We start from the raw sequence: 25,075 nt of genomic DNA, 5'->3' as shown, positions 1-25,075 counted from the left end.
CATCACTTTCCCAACATGAGTGAAGCCATCTCCCCTTTTTTTTTTTTCTGTTTTTTTTATCTAGGTGTATTTTGGTTAATGTTGTAGTTAGCTTTTGTAGCGGACGGGCCTTCCTTTGGGCCTCCTAGTCTTTCTACTTCAAATTTCCCTATCAATGGCTTACTACTATCCTATGGTACCATTATTTGGACGACTCAAAAAATTGAAGAAATAACATTTTATGTCAAAACTGGAGAAACAAACTTGGGCAAGCATAGATAATCAGAGTAATGGTAGAAGTATCATATTTTTGGTAATACATGTTTATTACGTCACTAATAAGGTGAGGTTCCTCATTTCTATTAGAGATGGTACACGTGATATAAAAAAATGTAGTACTCTAGCATATTTCATAATCATATAAATTGTAATTTCGACAATAATTAATGAACAAATTCCTCGAATCTATCCAAACCGCTTATTTCTAAGCATAGAGATAATTATTGAAATCCAAAAACTTATGTTATTTGTTTGTGGATAAATCCACTATGTAAATTCAGCGTGAAGAATATATATTGCTGTTAGGATCATGTATATATAGGCAAGGGAAGGATAATAAGAGTATTTAAGTCTTTTTCAAGTTTCTATTGTACGTTAGAAAAAAGAGAGAGGTTTTTTTACACTTTACCTACTTTGACACAAGAAAAAAACAGACTTGAAAAGACCATATTACACCCTTATTTTAAAAAAAAGTTCAGATAAAATGAGACAGAGGGGGTACATTGTAACAAATTTTTAATTCAGATAGTAAATTGACACAAATTTTTTTAGGTGGTAAAGTGAGATTGAGCTCAAAGTTCAGATAGATAAAGTGTAATAAAGCCATTAATTAAATATCCAAAATTAAGCAATAATTTCCATGCATAGGGAGCATAGGGGCAAGTGGTCCCCTTTTATCGGCATAATTTTTTTTCTTAATTTTCTAATGAAACTTGCCACATTGGGCATATATGGTTGGATTTAGAGCATATGGCTCTCGGTATCTTGACGAGTGCTTAGTAGTGTATTTTTTCATCTCCACACGTGTGTATACAAATAGATTGGGTTAAAACTTGCTTTATTAATTAGCTGGGTTTGTAGTTTAAAATCTTTCAAAAATAGGATTTGGAAGTAATTTATTATTTTTTCTATTGAAATGAAACGTAAACTTATGCATCATTGACTTTGAGCGACATGATTGGAGAAACAAAACAATTTTTTTATTTTTTTTTCTTCCATTAGCTTCCAACCATTCCAAACGGCAAAATAAGCTATAAATATATATATATACAGACTCCTTCTATTGAGGTATACCTCAACTTATTTATGTTGAGATATGATCTTGTTAGGGCCCACACGAGTCGTTTTGTGTCGATCAGAACCGTTCGCAAGGATCATCTTCATTGATAGATCATCCTTGCAAAAAATTAGTCAAATCGAAAATCATTTTCCTATCTAACTTTGATAAAACAAATGGACGGTTTCATCGAAAATATTTGGTTCGTCCATTTATTTGATTAAAGTTAGATAGGCAAATGATTTCTAATTTAGCTAATTTTTTGCAAGGATGATCTATCAATGGAGATGTAAAAAATGAACGGTTCGGATCGACACAAAGCGTTCGTGTGAGCCCTAACAGGGTATACCTCAACATAAATAAGTTGAGGTATACCTCAATAGAAGGAGCCTATATATATATAAGCATTTGATAACTTAATTACATCTTGACAACTTAAGTTTTTTAGTATAGTAGGTAAACCAAATGCTAAATTTAGTAAATTTATTTATCAAATGATATGTCACTGTTTTATTTTTTATTCAAATTATATGTTTGTGTTAGTATTTTATTGGTTGAAAATGAATAAATATTAGAATGAACTCAAATTTTAATTAATAAAACATTATCATATCATTTAATGAATATATTTGATGACTCTAGTACTGCAAATTATTTTGGTTCCCCTCAAGAGGAAAGAAATGATGCCACTTTGTTTTGAAGTTAATTCTGATAGAGGTAGCTGTACAGTCGTTGGTACTAAAGTCGTAGTCAGGTTATTGGAGTTGGTCTCCATTCTAACAGAAGTCTGTTATGACTAGTATAGGTTGTTATTTATTTATTGGTGAGAAAGGGGGTCCAAACTCCAAAGGACCCAAAGAACAGACTAAACTACTGCTCAAAGCCTCAAAGGCAGCCAACACCTATAAGATCTTCAAACAAAAACGGGCCAACACTACCAGGGAGGTGGGGAAAGTAGAGAGGCCCAGATCCAGGGAGAGGCCCAAGTTGGCCGGCCATACAATCTGCAGCCATATTTTTGTCGACCCTGTAAATATGATGAACAAATTAATGGTAGCCATTATCAGCAACCATATATATCATCTTAGAAACAAATAGTACACTCAAGCACTGAGGTCATCTTATTCGACAAGAGAATCAAAAGCCAATCTCACATATACAAACTAATAGGTCGATCATAGCGGCACTGGATCAATAAAAAGTGAAGCAACAATATCTTTCATCACTTTCCCAACATGTGTGAAGCCATCTCCCCTTTTGTAAAGGAGATCATCTATTCTTGTTAAATTAAGAACACGCATAAGGATAGGCATTGGCGCAGCAGTTGGTCTAAGGAACTCTTCGTTTATATCTTTCCATGAATCCACAACTTTTTTGTTAAAAACATCAATTGCCTCCTGCTCTGTGACCCCATATTGCTTCATGTAGCAATCAATGCTAGAAGAAACATGCCCTCTCTTTTTCTCAAACTGCATATATAAATAGAAATCAAAATATGTAGTCTTACTAATTAAATATATAGGTGATTATTCATGAACATGATCATTTAGTATCGATCTATATATTATACCTTGCTCCCAGCAATGTCATCCATGAGCCTAAAAATGGTATTAGAAGCTCTAAGAATTTTAGGGCCATTGGACAACCACTTAAATGACTCCTCGGTTACAATATCTCCCATTCCAACTAAACTTGAGACTGAAAGCAGACTGTTACCAACAGAAGATGCAGCAACAAGCATATACTCCTCCATGCTTGGGATGTATTCTTCGTGAAACCATTTGGCCTCAGCAAAGTAGAGTCGAGCTTGTGCTTTCATCTGAGCCATATGTCAAACCCAGGTAAGAATAAATTGAGCCTGCTTGATAGTAGAAGAATTTCATAGAAAAATAACAAACAGTGTAGAGAAGGAAAAGTTTTGCATATATGCATTACTTACAGCTTCTTTTACATAGTAAACTGGGTATGATCTCCCTTCCTTTACAGCCACCTCCTCCTCAATTTCATTGTAAGCATTCAAAAGTGTATGATAAAAAATCTGCATATAGTCTGGCAATTCATCAATGCAATTGACATCCCACCTGAAAAATGCATAAACCACAACATTCATCTTAAGCCAATAAGGTAGGAGCTAGGATCTAGATCAAATAGATCGAGAAGCTTTAATTAATTTGAAAGCAGATTTGCTTATTTCAAACTAACCTCTGAATTGCTGCAGTAAAGATCTCGAGTTCTTCGAATGTACCAAATGCATCGTATATATCATCCAGTACTAATCCCAGGGTAATAATTTTTGGAAGAATTTTTCTGGCGGCAGAGTAATGGGGTTCAAAATACACTCCCACTATCCAAAAGTACAACTCCACGATCCTATCTCTTGCAAAAGGCAGCTTCCTTTCAAAGTCTACTTCTTTCCACCACCTAAACAATATTAATTAGTGTGTAACTTAGTAATGTGCACCAAGAAAATTAATTATCTTATTTTCGATCACATGATTCTAAGGCTTACCTACCAAACTCGCTGAGCTCTCTTCTGTGCAAAGATTGAACAAGATTGAAATCTAACTTTGCAAGTTTCAATAAAGCTTCATTATGTGAAGCGTCATCTTGGTAAATTGGTATGAAACGCCTAGCTGGCGCATATCCTCTCTAGACTTTTTCTCAAAGGTCTTTCTAAGGCTTGAGATATTTGTTCAGTCTGTTGATAGCTTACGTGGGTTGCTGCGGACTCCGGGTGAGTGGTGGTAAAAACAAAAGCCTCTTCTAGTATATCTTCTCTCGACATCCTGAGATGCGTTGCTTCGTAAAAGCTTAGCATACCAGGCACATTAGCGATTAAAGATTCCATAAAGCTATCATTTGCGTCCTTGAATTTGTTGAATACATCTGTTTGAATTTTTTTTTTTTAAATGGCCATATAAGAAGTAAGATAACAGTTCCTAAAGTTCGTAATGAAGTAAGCTAGCTACAATTTATATTGATCATCACTCAAAATTTCATAACGAATTACAAATCCCAAATCTCAGTAGATCTTTTAACTTTTTCTTAGTTTTAATTAACACTTTATCAATGAAGAATTTGGGCGTTCATGAACTGTGGCTCTCTCACCGGTCACCAATGCTTGTGAGTGACAGGGCTAGATTTTCTTTTAGAAAAGAACTAGTAATAGTGCCCGCGCGATGCTGCGGGTCTGAAAAGCTTATAATACGTGCATAAGGCTTATAAATTTTTTACATATATACATCAATGTTCATGCTTAACTTACAAAATGCGGATTCATAGTATGTTTTATATGCTAGTTGTTATGTTAAAATATTGATGATATCTTAATAAATCTAATATATTGATGATATCTTAATAAACCAAACAACATTCAAAAAAATATGACAATACTTGGTTAGACAATTGTATGCTATGATCATTGTTCAAAAGATGGGCAGTATTCAAATGGTCATTGTTCAAAAGTTCTTGGATGGGTGTTCACAGGTGACTTAATAGGTTTTGGGGGATTCATCTTCAGTGTTCTTGGGCTGCTTATCTCCTACATTGCCTTGTGCGGGGGGATTCTCGTCTTCTTTGCTGGAAATTTTGAAAATGGGATTTGTTAGTGTGTATAATGGTAAAATTTGAGTCCATGTAATTTAAGAGTGCAGACATATTCTTTAACGTGTAAAAAAATACATATGAATGTAAAAACTTTATTTGAATGAGATTGATAAGATGCAAGATCGGAAGAGGCTGGTAAAAATGATTCTAGCAATTTAAGCCATTAAATCTGAAGGAACACCTCTAACCAATTGAAAGTAGTTTTACATAACAGTAGAAGTTAATTCATGCATAAAAATGAAGTTCAACTAAAAACCTCACAATAATGCAGGGTAAGGAAGCCTTGGGGAAAAAAAAAAAAAAGAGAATTTTTAACTAAGGCATAAAGATCTGGTGAGAGAGAGAGAGAGAATGAGAAGTTAACCAATGAAAAGCAGCTTTGCACAACATGAGAAGTTAACCTATTGTTAAAAATGACATTAATGTAAGATCTCACAATAAATGAAGGACAGTAAGCTGGAGATTAGAGGATGAGAAGTATAAATAGAGGAAGTTGGAAATTAGTTTTCATAGTTTGGTTTATAATTTTTATGTCATATATGCAATTTTTTAAGAAGTATAAAGCATGTCTTTGAGGTGTTGCAATTTATTGTCCCTGTGTGTTGTTGCAGGTGAGAAAAGTGAAAAGATAATTTTGATTGAGTATATAAAATTGGTGACATATATATATAGATGAAAATATAGTTTATTATATTATTTTGTGAAATTTAAGATAATAAAGATTGTAAATAATGATCAAATTGTGTATATGATTTTGTGATGGAAAAATAACTCAAATTATTTTAGATCAAGACATAAGCAAAATAAGCATTGCATACTCAGCCACAATAAAAGTAGTTTAAGAAAAATTCTAAACACATAGTAGGCTTGAATATTTTCTTCCTTATCAATCTATACCTAGTAAATGTGCCCGTGCGGTGCCGCAGGTGTGGAATTCTTCCTCCCATCCTTCTCTAATGAAATGCCTGCATTCCATACTACTGAAGTTAGTTTTCTCACCCCTTAATGCTATAAAGTCCCAAGAATACATGGGATCAAATAGTCAATTGGAATTTAATTGGCTAGGCCTATGTTTGGCGGCCAATAAAAAGCCAAGTAAAAGAGAGAAAGAAACAAAAAAACATAAATTGACAGCTCACAATTTTCTGTTAGATTGTTAAATCCAAATCTTTATCAAATAGTAGAAGATTTAGTCACCCTAATTGATCAAAACAGCTTCCTAAAATGGTTTTAAAAGAGCAAGAGAAATTAGGAACAGAGACCGTACCAATTAATCTATACAAATTGTAGTGAGATCAGAGGAGAGAAATTAAAAAGTGGAGACTTTACCTTGAGCCTGAGGCTTACAGACAGGAGGGTCTTAAAAGATAAAGAGAAAGCTGCTTGTGGGCAACACCAAAATGAAAATCTAAATATGTATGTAAACATTGACATCAATAGCAAATGAAATTCAAATCTTAAACATCAAGAAAATTGAAAGCTCACAAAATGAACACCCAGTTAAAATAAAATGCTGCGATCAAATAGTCAATTGGAATTTAATTGGCTTGGCCTCTGTTTGGCTGCCAAGAAAAGGCCAAGTAAAAGAGGGAAAGAAACAAAAAACAAAAATTGACAGCTCACCGTTTCTGTCCGGTTCTGTCCCTGTAGCTTAAGAATAGTGTGAACCCGGTTCTGTCCCTCTAGCTTAAGAAACGGTGAGCCTTTGACACATAATATGAAAACTATTTTGGCAGCTCAAGCCAACTCATCAACAATCAAAATCATCACAGCCATCACAAATCACCAACAGCATGACCATTAACATTTCTTAATTATCCAATTATTCAATTAATATCTAATATCATGGCAAGCTAAGATGCAGTGATTTCATATTGGATGGTTCGAATCAATTAATGATATTTAGAGGCTGCTATACATAACACAAAAAATTGGAATAAATGGGCCAGCCCAAGAAAAAGATGAATGAATACATATATACAGAGAACAACTGTTTAAATGTAGAGTACATCATAAATGTAAATTTTGTACAAACATTTTTTAATTGAGGCTGTTACATAAATTTTTTTTAATTTATAGTTCACTTGTAAAAAGAATTATTTTGGAAATAATGGAGACAATTTAACAATCAACTTGTCATTTTCTCTTTGTTATCTTCTAAATCTTCCCCACTTTCCTCTCTACATTCACTCATTCTTTTCCTAAAAGTCTAAAGAGTCCCATGTTTCTCTCTTTATCTGCTTAAGGTTCATCTGGGCAATAATGGCCAGATGAAACTTACTCTTATGCGTCCAGTTCCCCAATCCATTTATATAATTTACTACACTGTTAAGAAAAAATGATAAGAAATTTACCTGGACAATGCGGCTCCTAGAGAGTGAGTGGAGGAACTACTAAACAGACAATTAATTATAGAAATAGTGTCAAATTTTCCAGCAACAAAACAGTATATCACACAAAAGTAAATTATATATTAATATATTACTACACTGTCATGCATATATATAGTAATTATTTAGCTCAGCTGAGGTAATTGATCTAGTAAATTATATATATATATATAATTTTTTATAAAGTTCAAGGCAATGTTTTGACTCCTAGCTTGGTGACGATCGAAGAAGGGTGCATTCTGCATTTCATTTTCAAACGGTTAATTTGTCATCGAAATACTTTCCTAACTAAATGACCAAAAAGGAAGGTTGCAATGAAGTAGGGTCAGCCCAAGTAAACACGAAAAGCTGCATTAATTGCAACAGAAGAAATAGTGATTGAAGTTTACACTAACCTCTGCATCCAGCCTGATGAAGTTGGCATGAAGATGCCTTGAAGCAAGGGACTTCAAATGCTTATCCATTATCCTACAAAGAATCATTTCACATGAGAATATAAATTTTGCATGCAGATGTAGCGACTCAAAGTCTACAATCAGCTACCATTAGCAGTCCATAGTAATCCGATTATTCAATTAATAACAGAACATCATCAAATAGTTGTTAAATCAAGAATGATCCAGTCATTTCATTAACAGGAAAAACATCTCAATTCAATCATGTAATGACCAATTAGATCAGCGTACCAACCTAAACTAAATTCACTTTAACCATGTTCATCCACCTAGGAAATTAACATATCTCAATGCAATCCAGCTCAACCCGGTCAGTGGCTACAAACAAAATCAGAGTTCTCAAGCTATCAACCAATTTCAATCCATCACAAACACTCAAAATAGCGGTCACCAGAGCCATACACAGCGGAGGTCACGGTGACAGAGGGTCTAGTTTAAGTTTTTGGATTTTAACAGAAATCCAAGTTACCAATCCATACAAACAATAATATATATTATCCTTTCACTTTTGTTGATATTTTCTGAGAGATCTCACTGCAACAATAAAATTAAAATTAATTAAGCACTTCAAAACCAGCTGTCAAATAAACGAAAATAAAACTATATATACCACTAATTTCAACCAATCTAATTACAATTCCTAACTTGTATCTAACCAAACCAAGCTGCCTATTTTAAAAGACTGAAAAACCATTTGTACTAAAAACAAAAACAACTCGAATAATAATGTCTGAAATTGCTTACCAAATGAGTCTTCTTCAGAATAGAACGAAGCCTGGTGAAGCAAATCTCCATTAGTGCAATATATCTGCAGTGAAAAAGGGAATAAGCAAAACTCAGTCATTATAGTACCCCAAAATTTTGTGAATTTGATGATACTCACTAAGGCATCATTCAAATGTTTTTTATAGAAATCAACCAAAACCTTGGGAGTAAAAAGTTGAACAGAAACATACCAAAGCTAAAACCAGCGGAAAAAACCATACCTTACCCCAAAAAAGAAACCAATCTTCAAATCCAAGAAAGTATGGGAACCTGAAATTAAAACACAGAAATCAAGTCACCGGCGCCGGCTGGAATCGTGGTGGCAGAGGGTACAAAACCTAGAAATACAGATTTCACAACCAATTGAACAATTTGATCCAACAATCAGACAGAGTAGACAAAGAGGAGTAAAACTCACACAAAACCTGAGGTGTAAAGTCACCGGAGCCGTTGCAGGTGACGGTGGCAGCGGTGGAGCTAGGGTTCGAATTGGAGCTTTCATTTCGGGGCCCAATTGACTTAGATCAAGAACACCAATAGAAAGGCCTGGAAGAGAGGAGCAAAATCGGACCAAAATCATCACCATCCGCCGCCGGAATCGCCAACATCTGCGGCGGAAGGCAGCCGGACTTCTCCGCCTCGAAACTCCGTGCAAGGCAGTCGGTTGAGCAATTTGAAGACACCATCATCCTCAGAACGATGGGAGGAACAAAACCACCCAGCCCGACATCCCAACTCAGCCGGAATTGACGAATCGCCGCCTGAGGACTCGATCGGGTTTAGGTGTCTTTTCGAGTTTTGGCATAATTTCTGGGTTAATTAAATACCATAGAAATGAAGAGGAAGAGAAGAGGAAGAAATCGAGACCCATATCGCCGGCATACGTAGCCGGACGGTGGAGATACGGTCGGATAAAGGGGGCGGAAGGAGAGAGAGCGAAGAGAACAGAGAGAGAGAGAGAGGCGCGTGAGATGAGAGTGTTCCAGTATTTTCTGGGTTTTGGGCTTTCTAACAATAATCAGGGTGAATGACAAAAAAAGGCAGACCCAACCCTGGTATTCACAGAATGGCACGTAGATCCAAAAAAAAAAGACTGAGAGGGGAAACAAAACAAAAGGAAAACAATGGTACGGGCGTAAAAAAATGAAAAAGGCAATGGCAAAAAACAAAGAGATTGTGAATGACCAAAACGGGCCCAACTAACCCCACTAATTACAATGAAAAGCAACTGAAATAAAAAAATAGAGTGGCAAAACACTGTTCCTAAGCTACAGTAAACCGATTGTTCAGTTTTAGTATATAGGTAATTTGCATGTAATTGGAATATTAACGTGTCATCTCTTACATAAGTAGAGGGAGAGTCCCACATAGAAATGTCTCAATCCTCCCTCCCTTCATATGGGATGTCACGTCAATATTCCACTTACATATATACTTGCTCATAGCTATAAGCTAGTAATTGATTATGTGTTACCAAAGCACATATCAATCAATTACCAAAGCACGTACATATATACTATATATATGTTAACCAAATCAAAATGGTTAAACCTCGAAGGGCCATAACCTTATATGCTTATGCAAGAAAAGGGGAAAATAAATAAACAAAAAGTACCGATATGCACCAACTTAAAAATGAAGAAGCAAAACTCAACAAAAACACAAAATACATCGCAAGATTTTTTCAGATCGCAAGTTAATCTGACATATTATATTACTGGACCAATATTATAGTATATCATATTATTAGATTATGTTATAGCATTGTTAATGTGATATAATATGTAGTCTAAATTGACAATACGCGCGTAGTTCATTAATTTGATAACACTTCAAATTATTTCAATGGATTTGGGATTTAATTATAATTAATTATGAAGTAAGATAACACTTCAGACTCTGTGTGCATATATTCATTAATTTCTTTACCTACCACATGAAACATTATATCCTTGTTGTCTTAGTAGCCGAAAACCAAGAGCCACGTTGTAAAGGTCACCATCATAATGGTCATGATATGTGAAGAAATCTAGGCATTTATCCCAAAATCAATTAGCAATGAGAGGAGTAGCCCGAAACCCTTATTAGCTACTAGCAAACCCCTCACATCTTCAATGTGGAATTTTTCTCAACACGCCCCCGCACGTGTGGCGTTATTTAAGCCTAACACGTGAACAATTTATATTAGATGACGTAGGAGCACGTGTGGCCATTAGGCGCATCACGTGGATAACCTGTTCTGATACTATGAAGATTGCAATCACAGCCACTGAATAGTTGTGGCACTAAAATTGTTTGCCACTAACATTGCTGTTAGAAACTTAGGATCAATAGGCTTATAGTGCAAATCTATAATCAATCGATCAAACTCTGACGTAATAGCAAATCAAAACAAGAATAATATATATATATATTTTTTTTTTGGTAAAATCAATGCATAAACGTAAACTTTATGCATCAATAATTGACTTTGAGCGACATGATTGGAGAAACAAAACAAAGAAACAAAATTTTTTTTTCTTCCATTTCAATAATATTTTAATAAACCACATTAATTAATTAAATATCCAAAATCAAGCAATGATTTCCATGCATAGGAACCATAGGGGCAAGTGGGCCCATTTCCTTTTTTTTTCTTAATTTTCTCATGAAACTTGCCCCATTGGGCCTCTTTTTTCCTTTGGTCTCTTTTTTTTTTTTGGCCATGACTTCTTTTGGTCTCTTAATTAGTCTCTCCTCCTCACAAGTTTGCTGAATTAATTATAATTCATTCACGATTTCTAATTCATTCACAAAGCATAACGTGCTTCTAGTGTCAGTGTCAGTGTCATTCACCATGCATAACATGCTTCCAGTTCAATATCAGTGTCACCACGCATAACATGCTTCCATTGATTTTATATAATTGGGTTGAGATCTCCTGTCCCCAATCTCTTTGTCTCTCCCTGTTCACCTCCTCAAATTCTTTTTAAATAAAACAAGAATTAAAAAAGCACCCTCAAAATCTGAGAGAGAGGAAACATATGGGATTGGGGATTTGCCACAACTTTCTGTGATTTTTTCGGCAGCATCTCTGCTAAATGGTCCATATGTACGTTCTGACCTCAAGTGCAGTACAAATTTTTAGTTCACGTACGGGTGCTGTGTTGTGGCTTCTAAGTGCAAATTTTTACCACTACTGACCCTTTCTTTGTCATGTTTGATGCTTCAGCCTTGTTTCAATTTTTGTTTTTCTAATCAGAGATGTTTCTGCTTTTTTAATAATATTATGGACGCACATTTATATATGGGAAAAAATTTTGTGCCCTATTAGAACACAATATCTATGTATCATAATCTAATGTGTTAAAATTATTTTACACACATTAGTATATATTTGCCAAATCATATTAATATTATTCTTAGTGAAAGAACATCTTATTCATAAAAAATTCTATGATTTTTTTTTTCTATATGCTTGATTTATCATATTTTTCATAGTTCATCCTCACATTTGCAGTTCATCATTCTCATCAATATAGTTAGAGTAACTTTAGCACCATGAAAACTATATATTCATGATTTTTTTGTTTCTGATAGACTATTGGTGGGAATATTGTTCAAACTAAAACTAGAGGTAGCTTCAAAAATCATTATGGGCAAATAAAGCCAATGAATTGAGATACCAAAAAAGGATAAACCTCACTTGAATTGAACTTTTGATTCATTTAAATTGAAATACTATATAAGAATTGAACTTTTACTCTTATTCATCCAAAATTTTGATTCTATTCAGAATTTAGCCTTAGCCCTTTTTTTCCTTGGTAGAAAGAGTACACTTCATATCCCGAAGGCAGAAGCCCATAGGGGAGCAACATTAACCCAGCAACAACAAACAAAAACCAAAGAAAACATAGCAAAACCAAGACATAAAAAATCTAAACAAGCTTAGCAAAAACAAAAAGAAGCCAGCCGACTAGAACACCCAACCACCAAGCAACAACTCCAAGCACATAAGCCTCTTATTGGTCCAGTTTTATCATGAACAAATTGATTTTTTGAAGTCTGACATTTATTCTTAAACTTCAAAACGGGTTCTAAAATTAGGGATAAATTTTTTTCTTTTTAAGAGATAGACAGTTGAGTTTTCTTAATTTGGTGATAAAATCTTTTACTTTTGTAATTTAATTTAAGTTTTGCAGGATTTAAGGAAAGCTTACATATATATTTTATTTGTTTTGTGTGAACAACTGAAGAACTTTGTAAAATTTCCCTCACCGACAAGACCCATCACCCTCAAGGTTGAAAGCTTTCATACACCATGGATACTGTCAAATCCAAGATCCACGACAAGGAAACCAAACCCAGATTAGAAGTAAAGACAATTCTAACATATATTGTTCTATCCTTAAAACAAAGTTCTAGTTGTTCCAATGAGTTAACAATTAAATTAGAATCACAAAAACTTGAGAATTGGGGATGTTGATAATTGGGGACGTGGAAAGATATATCTCGCATTGGCTATGGCAGGCAGATTAGAAATTTTAACATATGAATGAATAAACATTTAGATAATTCAATAAAAAAGTTGATGTAAATTAAAAAATTAAGAAATACAAAAACTTAAGAGTTGAAGAAAATTTTTAAGAGCTTTAATTAATTGTATCTAGAAAAGAAGATCACGGTCAAATATCAAGAAATTAGATTAACCTTGGAATAATGGCTATGGAATGATTTGCAGGGAAGAAAGGGTGTTGTTATTATTATTATTTTTTGTTTTACATAACTTTTAAGAAAGTTTTTAACGATTTATGAAAAATGTTAAAATGGTCTTTTCACAAAAATAATGTGGCAAATGAATTATGATATGTTAAATCTTTTAATTGACATGTCATTAGGGCGCGCACTCTAACATTGCCCTACTATATATAAATTAAGTTGTGAGTTTACAGTGAGAATATATTGTTCCCTATATGGGGCCAACCATGTACGCATATTCAAAATATATGTCCGAACCATTTTTTTCTATTTGCTACGTCTTTTGGGTCGAAAATGGATTTGGATTCTTCAATTGTCTTGAATTTATTTTAAATGTGTAATATAAATTTAAGGATTTACATATAGTCATTTACACTTGAAAAGTATTGTGAATTCATTTCATTATAATTTACTCTTTATTCTTAAATAATAAATACATTATTATAATTAAAATCAAGTAAGAACAAACGGTAAAAAAACAAGCAGCATATCCGATTAAAATCAGCCATTTTGCTAACCGACATAATTTTTCTAGATTGCAACAACAAAAGTATATTTGTGGAAAGTGGAAACTTCTTTACCACCACAAGAATAACATGTGCATTATCCCTTACAAATATACAATAATGGCTTAATATTTATATCTTAATATTTTTAATTTTTTGGTTAATTATATTTTATTTGAGTGTTTTTAGGTATATCTTAGTAAGTTTTAGGAGATTAATAAATTTATGATTTAGGATTAGCTCAAGATTAAGTCATATATACTGAAAATGCTCACCATGTTGCTTTCTATATATAACAGTATATATACCATAAATACTCTATATATTTGTCTTATCTATTTATTTGATTATATTTGTATTTTTGATTATCTTTATTGTAAGGGCAAATGATTACCAACAAAGCTAGTGAATAATATAAATTTAACATTCTTATTTAAGGTTGACCTTTGTCCTGCTAGCCCTAGCATATATTCATCACAAAGAAATATATAGGACACAAAATAATTATTTGTAACAACCCTTAGAAACCCCAACTGCACTGGGGTCATCTTATTTAACAGGAGAATAGAAAGGCAATCCCACATACACAAACTAGCTCATAGACTCATAGTGGCACTGGATCAATAAAATGCGAAGCAACACAATCTTTCATCACTTTTAATATTTCCAACATGTGTAAAGACATCTTCCCCTTTGTAAAGTAGATCAACTACTCTTGTTAAATTGAGAACACGCATAAGGACACGCAGTGGCACAACAGTTGGTCTAAAGAACTCCTCATTTATATCCTTCCACGAATCCACAATTTGTTTGTTAAAAACATCAATGGCCTCTTCTTCTGAGACCTCATATTGCTTGATGTAGCAATCAATACTAGAAGCAACATGTCCTCTCTCTTTCTCAAACTGCATATATAAATAGAATTCAAAATATTTAGTTAGTATCATATATATTGTCCTTAAAATCCACCTTTAATATGTAGTTGACTATGCATGCAAAATATATATCAATTTGTATGAATGTAAGATGAATATCTTACACGTACCTTGTCCCCAGCCATGTCATCCATGAGCCTAAAAATGATATTGGAAGCTCTAAGGATTTTAGGGGCATTTAAAAACCACTCAAATGTCTCCTTGGTTACAATATCTCCCATGCCAACTAAAGATGTAACTGAAAGCATAGTGTTACCAACACAAGATGCTGCAACACGCATGTACTCCTCCATGCTTGGGGTGTATCCCTCGTGGAACCATTGGGCCTCAACAAAGTAGAGTCGGGCTTGAGTTATCATCTATATATAGCAGATATATATATATATATGTAGAAGAAATTACAGATTTAGTTCAGTTATTTTATACCTAATTCAATTTTGGTGCATAATCTTTTTTGAGTTCTATTTTGGTCCACTAATTGTTCCACTTGTTCAATAAAGGTCCAGATTTGTTTTCTCAAATTTGGCATGTCTTTTACCCTATCAAATCTCACACAAATTCAGCAAATATATATTTGTTTTAAAGTTATGCATTTCTTCTTTACAACTATATAAAGATCATTCAAACTGGAGTTTTAAAACTCAAGATAATTGACCCCAAAGTGGAGTACCTGAAACTGCCAATTTTTCAAACTTCACCCAATCTCAATTATCTTAGATTCTAGTACTCCAAATTTGTTTTTATAATTAAGAAATTATGAAATATAACTTATACTTCAATTATAATTGAAGAAAACACAATCCAAATGATTTAAAGTCACAAATCTGGACTTTTATTGAAAAAATGAAACAATTAGTGGACCAAAACAGAACTTAAAAAAGATCATAGACCAAAATAGAACTAGGTATAAAATAAGTGGACCAAATCTGTAATTTCCTCTATATATGTATATATATATATATATTGAACCAGTGAAAAGTAATTAGTAATATTTGATACACCAAGAACAACAGTATGTTAAAAGTAATTAAGCTATATATATGTGCATTTATTACATACAATTTCTTTTACATACTGAACCCTGTATGTTTTTCCTTCTTTTATCATATCCTCCTCAACTTCATTTAAAACATCCAAAAGTGTTCGATAAAAAATTTGCATATAATTGATAGAATTAGAGCATCCAACCCAAAACCAATTGGCAATGGGTGGAGAGGCCCAAGACTTATAAGCACATATGCTAAGCCTTAGTTTTCCGATGTGAGACATTGCTACACATTACTCTCAACACGCCCCCGCACGTGTGGCGATATTTTTGAGCCTTACACGTGAACAAATTGTATTGGGTGACGTGGGAGCACGTGTGGCCGTTGGGCCTTACACGCGGATAACCAAGCTCTGATACCATGATAGAATTAGAGCATCCAACCCAAAACCAATTGGCAATGGGTGGAGAGGCCCAAGACTTATAAGCACATATGCTAAGCCTTAGTTTTCCGATGTGGGACATTGCTACACATTACTCTGAACAATAATCTGGGAGTTCATTCATGCAATTGACGTCCCACCTGAAAATTGAATTACCCATATAAATTCATAACAAGCATTTTGTTAAAAAAAAAAAAAAAAAAAAATCAACTTCAAATAAAAGTCAATGATTCGTTTAATTACTTCAAACCTCTCAATTGCTTTAGTGAAGACCTCGAGTTCCTCAAATATACCAAATGCATCATAAATATCATCCATTACTGCTACTAGAGCACTCAGTTTCGTTAGAATTTTTCTTCCGACCACATACTGAGGTTCAAAATATATTCCCACTGCCCAAAATAACAACTCCACGATTCTATCTCTTGCGAAAGGCAGCTTCCTTTCAAAGTCTACTTCTTTCCACCATCTAAAAAATATTAGTTTGTAACTTAGTATAGGGAACCTTAATATATTGGAACTCAAACATTCACATAATTAAAAGATAAGTTACCTAAAAATCTCACTAAGCTCCCGTTTGTGTTAAGATTGAACAAGATTGAAATCTAGCTTCGCAAGTTTCAACAAAGCTTCATTATATGAAGTTTCATCTTGGTAAATTGATATGTAACGCCTGACATATAACCTCTCTAGACTTTTTTTGTATAGGCCTCTCCAGAGCTTGAGTTATTTGTTCAAGGAGTTTAGAGTTTAAGTGGGTTGTTGCAGTCTCAAGCTGAGTGGTGGTGAAAACAAGAGCCTCCTCTAGTATATCTTCTCCTCACACCCTAAGGTGTGTTGCTTCATAAAAGCTTAGCATACCCGACACATCGGATATTAAGCACTCTTTGAACCTACCATTTGCATGCTTGAACTTTTTGAATACATCTGCTTGATTTTCAAAAAACAAAAGAAGGACAAAAAAACAAAATAATAGTTAACCAAGGTAATCCACGTAAATCTATATCAATAATAGATATCCCACTCTACGCGCATTAATTGATTTATTTACCCACCACATGAAACCTTAAATCCATGTTGTCTTAGTAGTCGAAAACCAAGAGCAACATTAATGTGGTCATGATACGTAGCATGCATATGTTTCGGTGCTGCTTCTATTTCTCCTTCAAAATGGTATGCCACACCCATGCGCTGGATTGCATCAATTAACTTTAGCTGATGTGAAAAATCACCTTCCCCTGTGATTAATTCCTTCCTCAATACAATTTTCAGTTCATCAACTTGTTGTTGCATACGAACCTGAGTTTCCTGCTACACAACAAATTAATTGAGTAACTATATTGAAAACGAACAAATTAACATATTTAAAAACTTTTGAACAAAAAAATAGAAAACAAACTATAGCATGCATATATACAATGGCGGATCAAGAAATCTATTGTTATGGGGGCAAGATTAACCCAGCAGGGGGCGGAAGCAAGGTTTGTGACTTGCGAGCAGAGGCAGCAGCCAGCAGGGGGCGACGGCGACGGCGAGGGAGCAGGGGGAGACGGGCAACTGGCGACGGCGAAAGGCGAGCAGCCTTCAACTGTTCAGGAAGTTGGGGACTTGGGGTCTGGTCTGGATAAGAGTTGTGAGTCTCTTTGTTTGTTTAACAACTTGCCAAAACGACGTCGTTTTAGCAAGTTTAGAATTTCTATATGCATCTCACATGCTTTCAAGTTTCAGCAATTCAGCCTTTCATGTTTCATCCCCTTCCTCAGTTCTAGTTCTTGCCCCTGCTCCGCAATCTAGCTTGCCCCTTGCCAGCTATGGCTACAACCATGACCCAAACTTCATTCATGGGGTCAAGATTTTTCATCAAGCCTAGTCTTTCTAAGTTCATTGAGTCAAGTGACCCCATCGACCTCATTGTAGATCTGCCCCTCATATATGCATTCATTTATTGGAATAATATAATATATTGTACAGGTTAATTATTTCTTATCAACATGTATAGAAATAATTTGCAGGATATTACATGGTCTGGGGAAGTGTAATTGAGGAATCGATCTCCCCAAATACTTGGGTGAAAATTTGCTCTCCGCCGAAGAATTTCAGGCTTGGCATGTTGATGAACAGCTTGGATAGACATACTTTTCTGTACTACTATACTCTTATATGGTTCGATCGAGCTTTGTTCTGGAGGTGTCAACATTTCTTGTATATGTAGGCAAAGGATATATATTATATGGCATGTCATGTCTTATTTTTTTATTTTATCGTGAAACATGCATTGGGCCATTCCTTCTCCATGTTTCCTCTTTTTGAGCTTAGTGGTGAATCATAAAGATCGATCTCTTTTTTTTTTTTGGGCTAAATCATGAAGATCTTTAATTAACTTGCTCGCCAAAACATGTGTTAGATCTCATTAATTTGCTGTACTACTACAGTTCTATATGCTTTGATCGTGATTTACTCTGACAGTGTAAAGAGCATTTAATTTCTTAAACGATCCGGTATAGATATATAGGCAAGGGAGGAAGATATAAGCTTATACGCAATAATTTTTGGGAGAAATTTAGAAAATTAACCTATTATGGGTTTCATTATTATAGACTTTTAATTTTTTGTTAAATTTTTTAGAATTTTGACTCATGAATAGTACTCGAGTTTCTCTCAAAAAGTGATCCAAGCCTCCTTGAGTAGTGTTCGAAAAGTGTTCGAGCACTTCAAGAGGAGAACTCGAGTATTATTTAAAGGTTAAATTCTGAAAAAATTTAAAAAAGATTAAAGTATTTAATTAATTTAAAATTGAATTAATATTTCAAATTTCTCAATTTTTGAGGATAGTGCCCATAGGGGAAAGTGGGCCCTTTCTCTCTTTTTGGGTGCATGGCAATATGGCATGGCATTTCCTTTTTTTTTTTTTTCCGTTGAATATCTTTTTCTTGATTTTCTCGTGAAACATTTGGTCCAGTGGCTGGATTCAGAGCATATGCATGTTTAAAATGTTTAATGCCTTGTCCTCGTCTCCTCTTTTAGAGCGCACAGTGATCTTTAATTTGCTCTTTAAAACTTGTTTTAAATTGAAAACGTATTTATGTTACTCTCTCTCTCTCTAAGTTTTAAATTGAAAACGTATTTATGTTACTCTCTCTCTCTCTCTCTCTCTCTCTCTCTCTCAGGTGTAACCGACAGATCACATGTGGCAGTGCATCTTGATTGAAGACACATGTAGAATTATTGATACAATCCATTTGCAGAAAAAGTTAAATTGAAAAGTTTCAATTTTTTTGTTTTTTTTTTAAGAAAAGTTTCAAATTTAGATATTAAAGAGATGTGGATTAATGTTTGTACTTTACCTCTTTAACCAAAGATATTGTATTTAAATGACAAGCACAGAAGCACCTGAGGTCCGATCTCGATCAGGCAGTTGGGCATTATTAAATTATGGAAGTGAAATATTAATCTACCTAATTATGCTCATCATATTTGAACAAACAGGGCCTATAAGTAATGAAGTGACACCATCTTTCACTGGCTGTCCCACACCACAGGAGTGAAGCCTTCAACTTTGTAAAGGACATTCATATATAACTCGTACGTGCAAAACTAACAACACGCATGAGTATTGGCATCGCCATTTCAGTTGGTCTTAACAATTGCAAGTTTATCTCCTTTCATGCACTCACAAGTGCAACTTCTTAATACCTAGTCACTTTAATTTGGCAATTTATGTTTTGGTTTGTTTATATCGATTGCATTAACTCTATCTAGCTGTATATGATAAATTGTTGTTTGAAAATTTTTTAGTAAAAGGACTCTAACTATACCCTCTTTTACAGTTGAGGATTCTGATTTTACTTTGTTCCAATTAAGTACTATAATTAATTGTTAGTTTCAAGCAAGGATTTTACGTCAACACTCAACACTATTATAACTTCTGTAAAAAATTCATCATTGCTAAGCACATGACCAATTTTTAAAGATAAAAATGTTTATTCCTAAAAAAAATTATTACAAAAAATAAAAACTAAAATAATTACAAAAAAATGAAACTAAAATAATTAAACAAATTAACAAAACTAAATTAATTAAAAAAAAAGTAAAATATTATAAAAAAAATTTAAAATGAAAAAAGTGGGGTAGGGGATGCAGAAACTCCCACCACCGACCCTCATTATTTTTCCTTTGTCTGGCCATCGGCCGGCGACTCTGCACTCTCCTGGCAGTGGTGGCGGCGCCCTCCTCTCCCCTTTGCCAGAGAGATGGCGGGGGAAGGAGGGCAAGGGTGGGGCCGGGCCGACCAGAGAGAGGAGAGAGGTGAGGTGGCGAGATCGGTGGTGGTGAGAGGATGGTTCTGCATCCTCCTACCCATTTTTTTTTCATTCTATTTATTTTTTTCATTTTTTGTTCTTTTTTATTTTTATTTTTTGTTTTTTTGTAACTATTTTTTAATTGTTAAACCCCATAAAGTTGGTCATGTGGGTCATGTGACCAACTTAACGGATATTTTAACGGACTTAATCTAATTCCTTGATTTATACTAATATTTAATTATAGTCTTTAATTGAAATATAGTGAAATCAAAATCCTCAACTGTAAAACAGAGTATAGTTGGAGTCATTTTGCTAACATTTTTCCTTATTAGATTTTTTACCACAGTAATAACACATATAACTTTTTTTATTCTTAATTTTATGTATCCAAAATTTATAATTTAGAGGGGCCAAGCTTAAAAACTCAAAGTGAGAGAGCCATTACAAGCTTAATCACAAAATTTATTGGTAATATTGCATAACATGAGTCATATAATAGAGAGATCGAGTTAGGAAAAAAGTGGGGGAAACGTACGGCCACTTCAGACCTGGCTGTTCTACCCCTATATGTGATTATAAACTATTATTGTGAAACAAGCTCGATCAACATTTCCATAATATATATAGGCTCCTTCTATTGAGGTATACCTCAACTTAGTTATGTTGAGGTATGACTTTGTTGGGGCCCACACGAGTCGTTTTGTGTCAATCCGAACTTTTCGCAAGGATCATCTTCATTGATAGATCATCCTTGCAAAAAATTAGTCAAATCAGAAATCATTTGCCTATCTAACTTTAATAAAACAAATTGACGGTTTCATCGAAAATATTTGGTTCGTCCATTTATTAGATCAAAGTTAGATAGAAAAATGATTTCTGATTTGGCTAATTTTTTGCAAGGATGATCTATCAATGAAGATGTAAAAAATAAACGGTTTGGATTGACACGAAACAACTCGTGTGGTTCCTAATAGGGTATACCTCAACATAAATAAGTTGAGATATACCTAAATAAAAGGAGCATATATATATATATGTGTGTGTGTTTCTTTCTTTCTTTGATTAATCTATATATTGGAGATGATATTAGTTGTAAGAGAAAATAATTTAGGAGAAAGCTAGTGAATTGATAATACAAATTATATATTCTATATCAAGGTTGAGCAAATGTCTAGTCCAAACATATCTTGGACCAGAACTAGTACACAAATTATTTTTATCAAGCATAGAAACCCCAACACCCCCAACCCCCCCCCCCCCCCCCCCCCCCCCCGACGAAAAGGGGATAAATCTAATCAATATTTGAGGTACGGTAGGACCAAGCTCAAGCACCAGGGTCATCTTATTCAACAAGATAAACAAAAGGCAATCTGACACATATATATAAACTAGCCCAAAGACTCCATAGTGGCACTGGATCAATAAAATGTGAAGCAACACAATCTTTCATCACTTTTCCAAACGCGTGTGAAGCCATCATCTCCTTTGTAAATCAGATCCACCACTTTTGTTAAATTAAGAACACGCATAAGAACAGGCATTGGCACTGGAGTTGGTCTAAGAAGCTCCTCGTTTATATCCTTCCACGAATCCACAACTTGTTTGTTAAAAACATCAAGCACTTCTTGCTCTGACACTCCATATTGCTTCATGTAGCAATCAATACTAGAAGCAACATGTCCTCTTTCTTTCTCAATCTGCATATATAGATCCAAGTCAAAATATTTAGTCTTATTAATACATTTTGATTATGTGTATATATATATATATATATATATATATTCATGGACATAATCATTTAGCTAGTATTAGTGTAAGATCGAATCTCTTATACCTTGCTCCCAGCAATGTCATCCATGAGCCTAAAAATGGTATTGGAAGCTTTAAGAATTTTAGGGCCATTGAACAACCACTCAAATGCCTCCTTCGTTACATTATCTCCCATACCAACTAAACTTATGACTGAAAGCAAGGAGTTACCGACAGAAGATGCAGCAACACGCATGTACTCCTCCATGCTTGGGACGTATGCTTCGTGGAACCATCGGGCCTCTGCAAAGTATAGTCGGGCTTGTGCTTTCATCTGCGCCATTTGTTAATTAACCAGTAAAGAACAAATTGATCAGCCTAGCTTGATAGTAAAAGCCATTATAGAACAATGCAAACACTAAAGAAAGAAAAGTTGTGCATGTATCACATACAGCTTCTTTTGCATAGTAAGCTCGGTATGATCTTCCTTTCTTTATGGCCATCTCCTCCTCAATTTCATTGTAAACATTCAATAGTGTACGATAAAAAATTTGCATATAGTCTGGTAATTCATCCATGCAATTAACATCCCACCTGATCAAAAATTGCATAAACCACATTCATCTTAAGCATATAAGGTAGGAGTTCTACAAAAAATAAATAAGCTTTAGGTAGTATTTAAAAAATATAGTGGTTTATTTTAAATATTTAACCTCTGAATTGCTGCAGTAAAGACCTCGAGTTCTTCGAATGTACCAAATGCATCGTAGATATCATCCATTACTGAAATCAGGGCAATCACTTTTGTGATAATTTTTCTTGCCTCAGAATGGTGGGGTTCAAAATATACTCCCACTATCCAAAAGTACAACTCCACCATCCTATCTCTTGCAAAAGGCAGCTTCCTTTCAAAGTCTATTTCTTTCCACCACCTAAAATAATAGTATTAATTAGTTGATAACTTCAGTAAATGGCACATGCATCTTGCAAATTCTTCTATGTTCACATGATTACAAGACTTACCTAGTCGTCTCACTAAGCTCCTTTTTGTGTAAGCACTGAACTAGATTGAAATCTAACTTTGCAAGTTTCAGTAAAGCTTTGTTATGTGATGGTGCATCTTGGTAGATTGACATGTAACGCTTGGCACATACCCTCTCTAGACTTTTTCTCAAAGGTCTCTCTAAGGCTTGAGTTATTTGTTCAGCTAATTGATAGCTTACATGTGTTGTTGCGGATTTAAGGTGAGTGATGGTGAAAACAAGAGCGTCTTCTAGGATATCTTCTCCCTGCACCCTAAAATGTGATGCTTCATAAAAGTTTAACATACCCGGTACATCAACAATTAAGCATTCCTTGAAGCTACCATTTTCATCCTTGAACTTGTTGAATATATCTGCTTGATTCCAAAAAATGGACACATAATAAATAAAATTATATATATATATATAGTACTTGATAGTCATATATCACTCGTTTGTTTACCTACCACATGAAACATTATATCCATGTTGTCTTAGTAGCCTAAAACCAAGAGCAACATCATACAGATCACCATCATGATCATGGTCGTGATAAGTAGCATGCACACGTTCGAGTGCTTCTTCTATTTCTCCTTCAAAATGGTATGCCACACCAAGGCGTTGAATTGCATCAATTAACTTCAGCTGATGTGAAAGGTCACTTGCACTTGTGAATAATTCCTTCCTCACTATCACTTTCAGTTCTTCAACTTGTTGCAAATGGGCATGAGTTATCTGCTACAAGAAATTAAATGAGAAAATATATATAGTGCAATATATTAAAATTATGTAAAATATATGAACAAATAAATTGGCTTTTTTTTTGGTTGAAAAAAAAGTAATATGCAACTATATATTGAAAAATACATTACGTTGTCTTTGGAATCGTAATTAAGGAACCTATCTCCCCAAATGCTTGGGTGATAATTTGCTGTTCGCCGAACAATTTCAGGCCTAGTATGTTGGTGAACCACAACTGAAGGTAGACCAGCTTGGAAAGACATGGTTTTCTAGCTGTGCTACTAGTCTTAATTATATGCTTCGGTCGAGCTGTGTGTAAAGAACATTGCTGTTAGGATCATGTATATATAGGCAAGGGAAGGATAATAGGCTTATAGTGCAAATCTAGAATCAATCAATCAAAATCTAACATAGCAGATCAAAACAAGAATAATATTATAATAAACCACATTAATTAATTAAATATCCAAAATAAAGCAATATTTTCCATGCATAGGAAGTTAGGAACCATAGGGGCAAGTGGGCCCATTTCCTTTTTTCGGCATAATTTTTTTTCTTAATTTTCTAATGAAACTTGCCACAATGGGCAAATATGGCTGGATTTAGAGCATATGTTTAATGCTTTGCCCCTTTTTTTTGGCCATTTAACGCTTTGTCCTCTTTAATTCCTCCTTTTAGAGCATAGTGGTGATTCCGAATCAAGAAGACCTTCAATGTGCTATTTACCTAAATGTACCGACTACCTTGCTTACGACAATAATAGTTAGCACATGCAAAGCATATGTTTTACTCAAATTTTTTTCATCTAAACTTTCTATGAAGATAGACAACCTACCTAATTTCAATTAATTATTTAGACTTGTTTAATTTAGTTTCAAAAAAAAAAAAAAAAAAAAAACAAGACTTGTTTAATTTAATTACTAAGTGGGATTTTTGTTCTATCTTGGGCCGTGTATTTTGGTTTATGTTGTTGTTAATAGGACTGGGAATGGGTCGATTTTTACCCGACAATCGATCCAAAACCAACCCGTTTTTGTGGCTGATATGCAATTGAAAATCGACTCACAAAGGTCAGGTCAGTTGTTCCAACCCGACTCGGTATAGTCGGTTCGATCAGCGATTGTG

At 34.2% G+C, this 25,075-nt stretch overlaps 1 protein-coding gene, 1 long non-coding RNA gene and 2 pseudogenes across 3 annotated transcripts; all 4 read right to left on the bottom strand.

The window, feature by feature from the left end:
- Positions 1-2,472: 2,472 nt before the first annotated feature.
- Positions 2,473-4,300, bottom strand: LOC147298178 ((-)-alpha-pinene synthase-like; annotated as a pseudogene). The gene is made up of 6 exons (XR_015122507.1): positions 4,285-4,300; positions 3,825-4,201; positions 3,518-3,736; positions 3,255-3,396; positions 2,886-3,134; positions 2,473-2,784 (listed from the first exon to the last, which is right to left on the bottom strand). The product of XR_015122507.1 is annotated as a (-)-alpha-pinene synthase-like (transcript).
- A 1,521-nt stretch (positions 4,301-5,821) lies between these two features.
- LOC147298177 (uncharacterized) lies at positions 5,822-8,801 on the bottom strand. The gene is made up of 5 exons (XR_015122295.1): positions 8,753-8,801; positions 8,511-8,574; positions 7,707-7,779; positions 6,545-6,601; positions 5,822-5,886 (listed from the first exon to the last, which is right to left on the bottom strand). It is a non-coding gene; the product is annotated as an uncharacterized LOC147298177 (long non-coding RNA).
- A 5,577-nt stretch (positions 8,802-14,378) lies between these two features.
- LOC147298176 ((-)-alpha-pinene synthase-like) lies at positions 14,379-18,304 on the bottom strand (annotated as a pseudogene).
- Positions 18,305-21,752: 3,448 nt separating this feature from the next.
- On the bottom strand, positions 21,753-24,222 carry LOC147298175 ((-)-alpha-pinene synthase-like). Its single transcript, XM_086243718.1, has 7 exons — positions 24,082-24,222; positions 23,677-23,947; positions 23,211-23,583; positions 22,901-23,119; positions 22,640-22,781; positions 22,273-22,521; positions 21,753-22,135 (listed from the first exon to the last, which is right to left on the bottom strand). The coding sequence occupies exons 1-7, from the start codon at positions 24,211-24,213 to the stop codon at positions 21,857-21,859; spliced, it is 1,665 nt and encodes a 554-aa protein (XP_086099844.1). The 5' UTR covers positions 24,214-24,222; the 3' UTR covers positions 21,753-21,856.
- Between the last annotated feature and the right edge of the window lie 853 nt (positions 24,223-25,075).

The sequence above is a fragment of the Dryas octopetala genome, chromosome 1 (genome assembly GCF_963921425.1).
Source record: "Dryas octopetala chromosome 1, drDryOcto1.1, whole genome shotgun sequence".
Classification (NCBI taxonomy): Eukaryota; Viridiplantae; Streptophyta; class Magnoliopsida; order Rosales; family Rosaceae; genus Dryas; species Dryas octopetala.
This window is presented reverse-complemented; position numbering and strand designations above follow the sequence as displayed.

Bases quoted from the DNA above. Each gene is read 5' to 3' on its own strand.
- LOC147298175 (XM_086243718.1), bottom strand. From the start codon at position 24,213: ATGTCTTTCCAAGCTGGTCTACCTTCAGTTGTGGTTCACCAACATACT. The intron at 23,948-24,081 runs GTAATGTATTTT...AATTTCTTGTAG, and splicing joins ATTACGATTCCAAAGACAAC to CAGATAACTCATGCCCATTT. The intron at 22,136-22,272 runs GTATAAGAGATT...CTATATATGCAG, and splicing joins ATGACATTGCTGGGAGCAAG to ATTGAGAAAGAAAGAGGACA.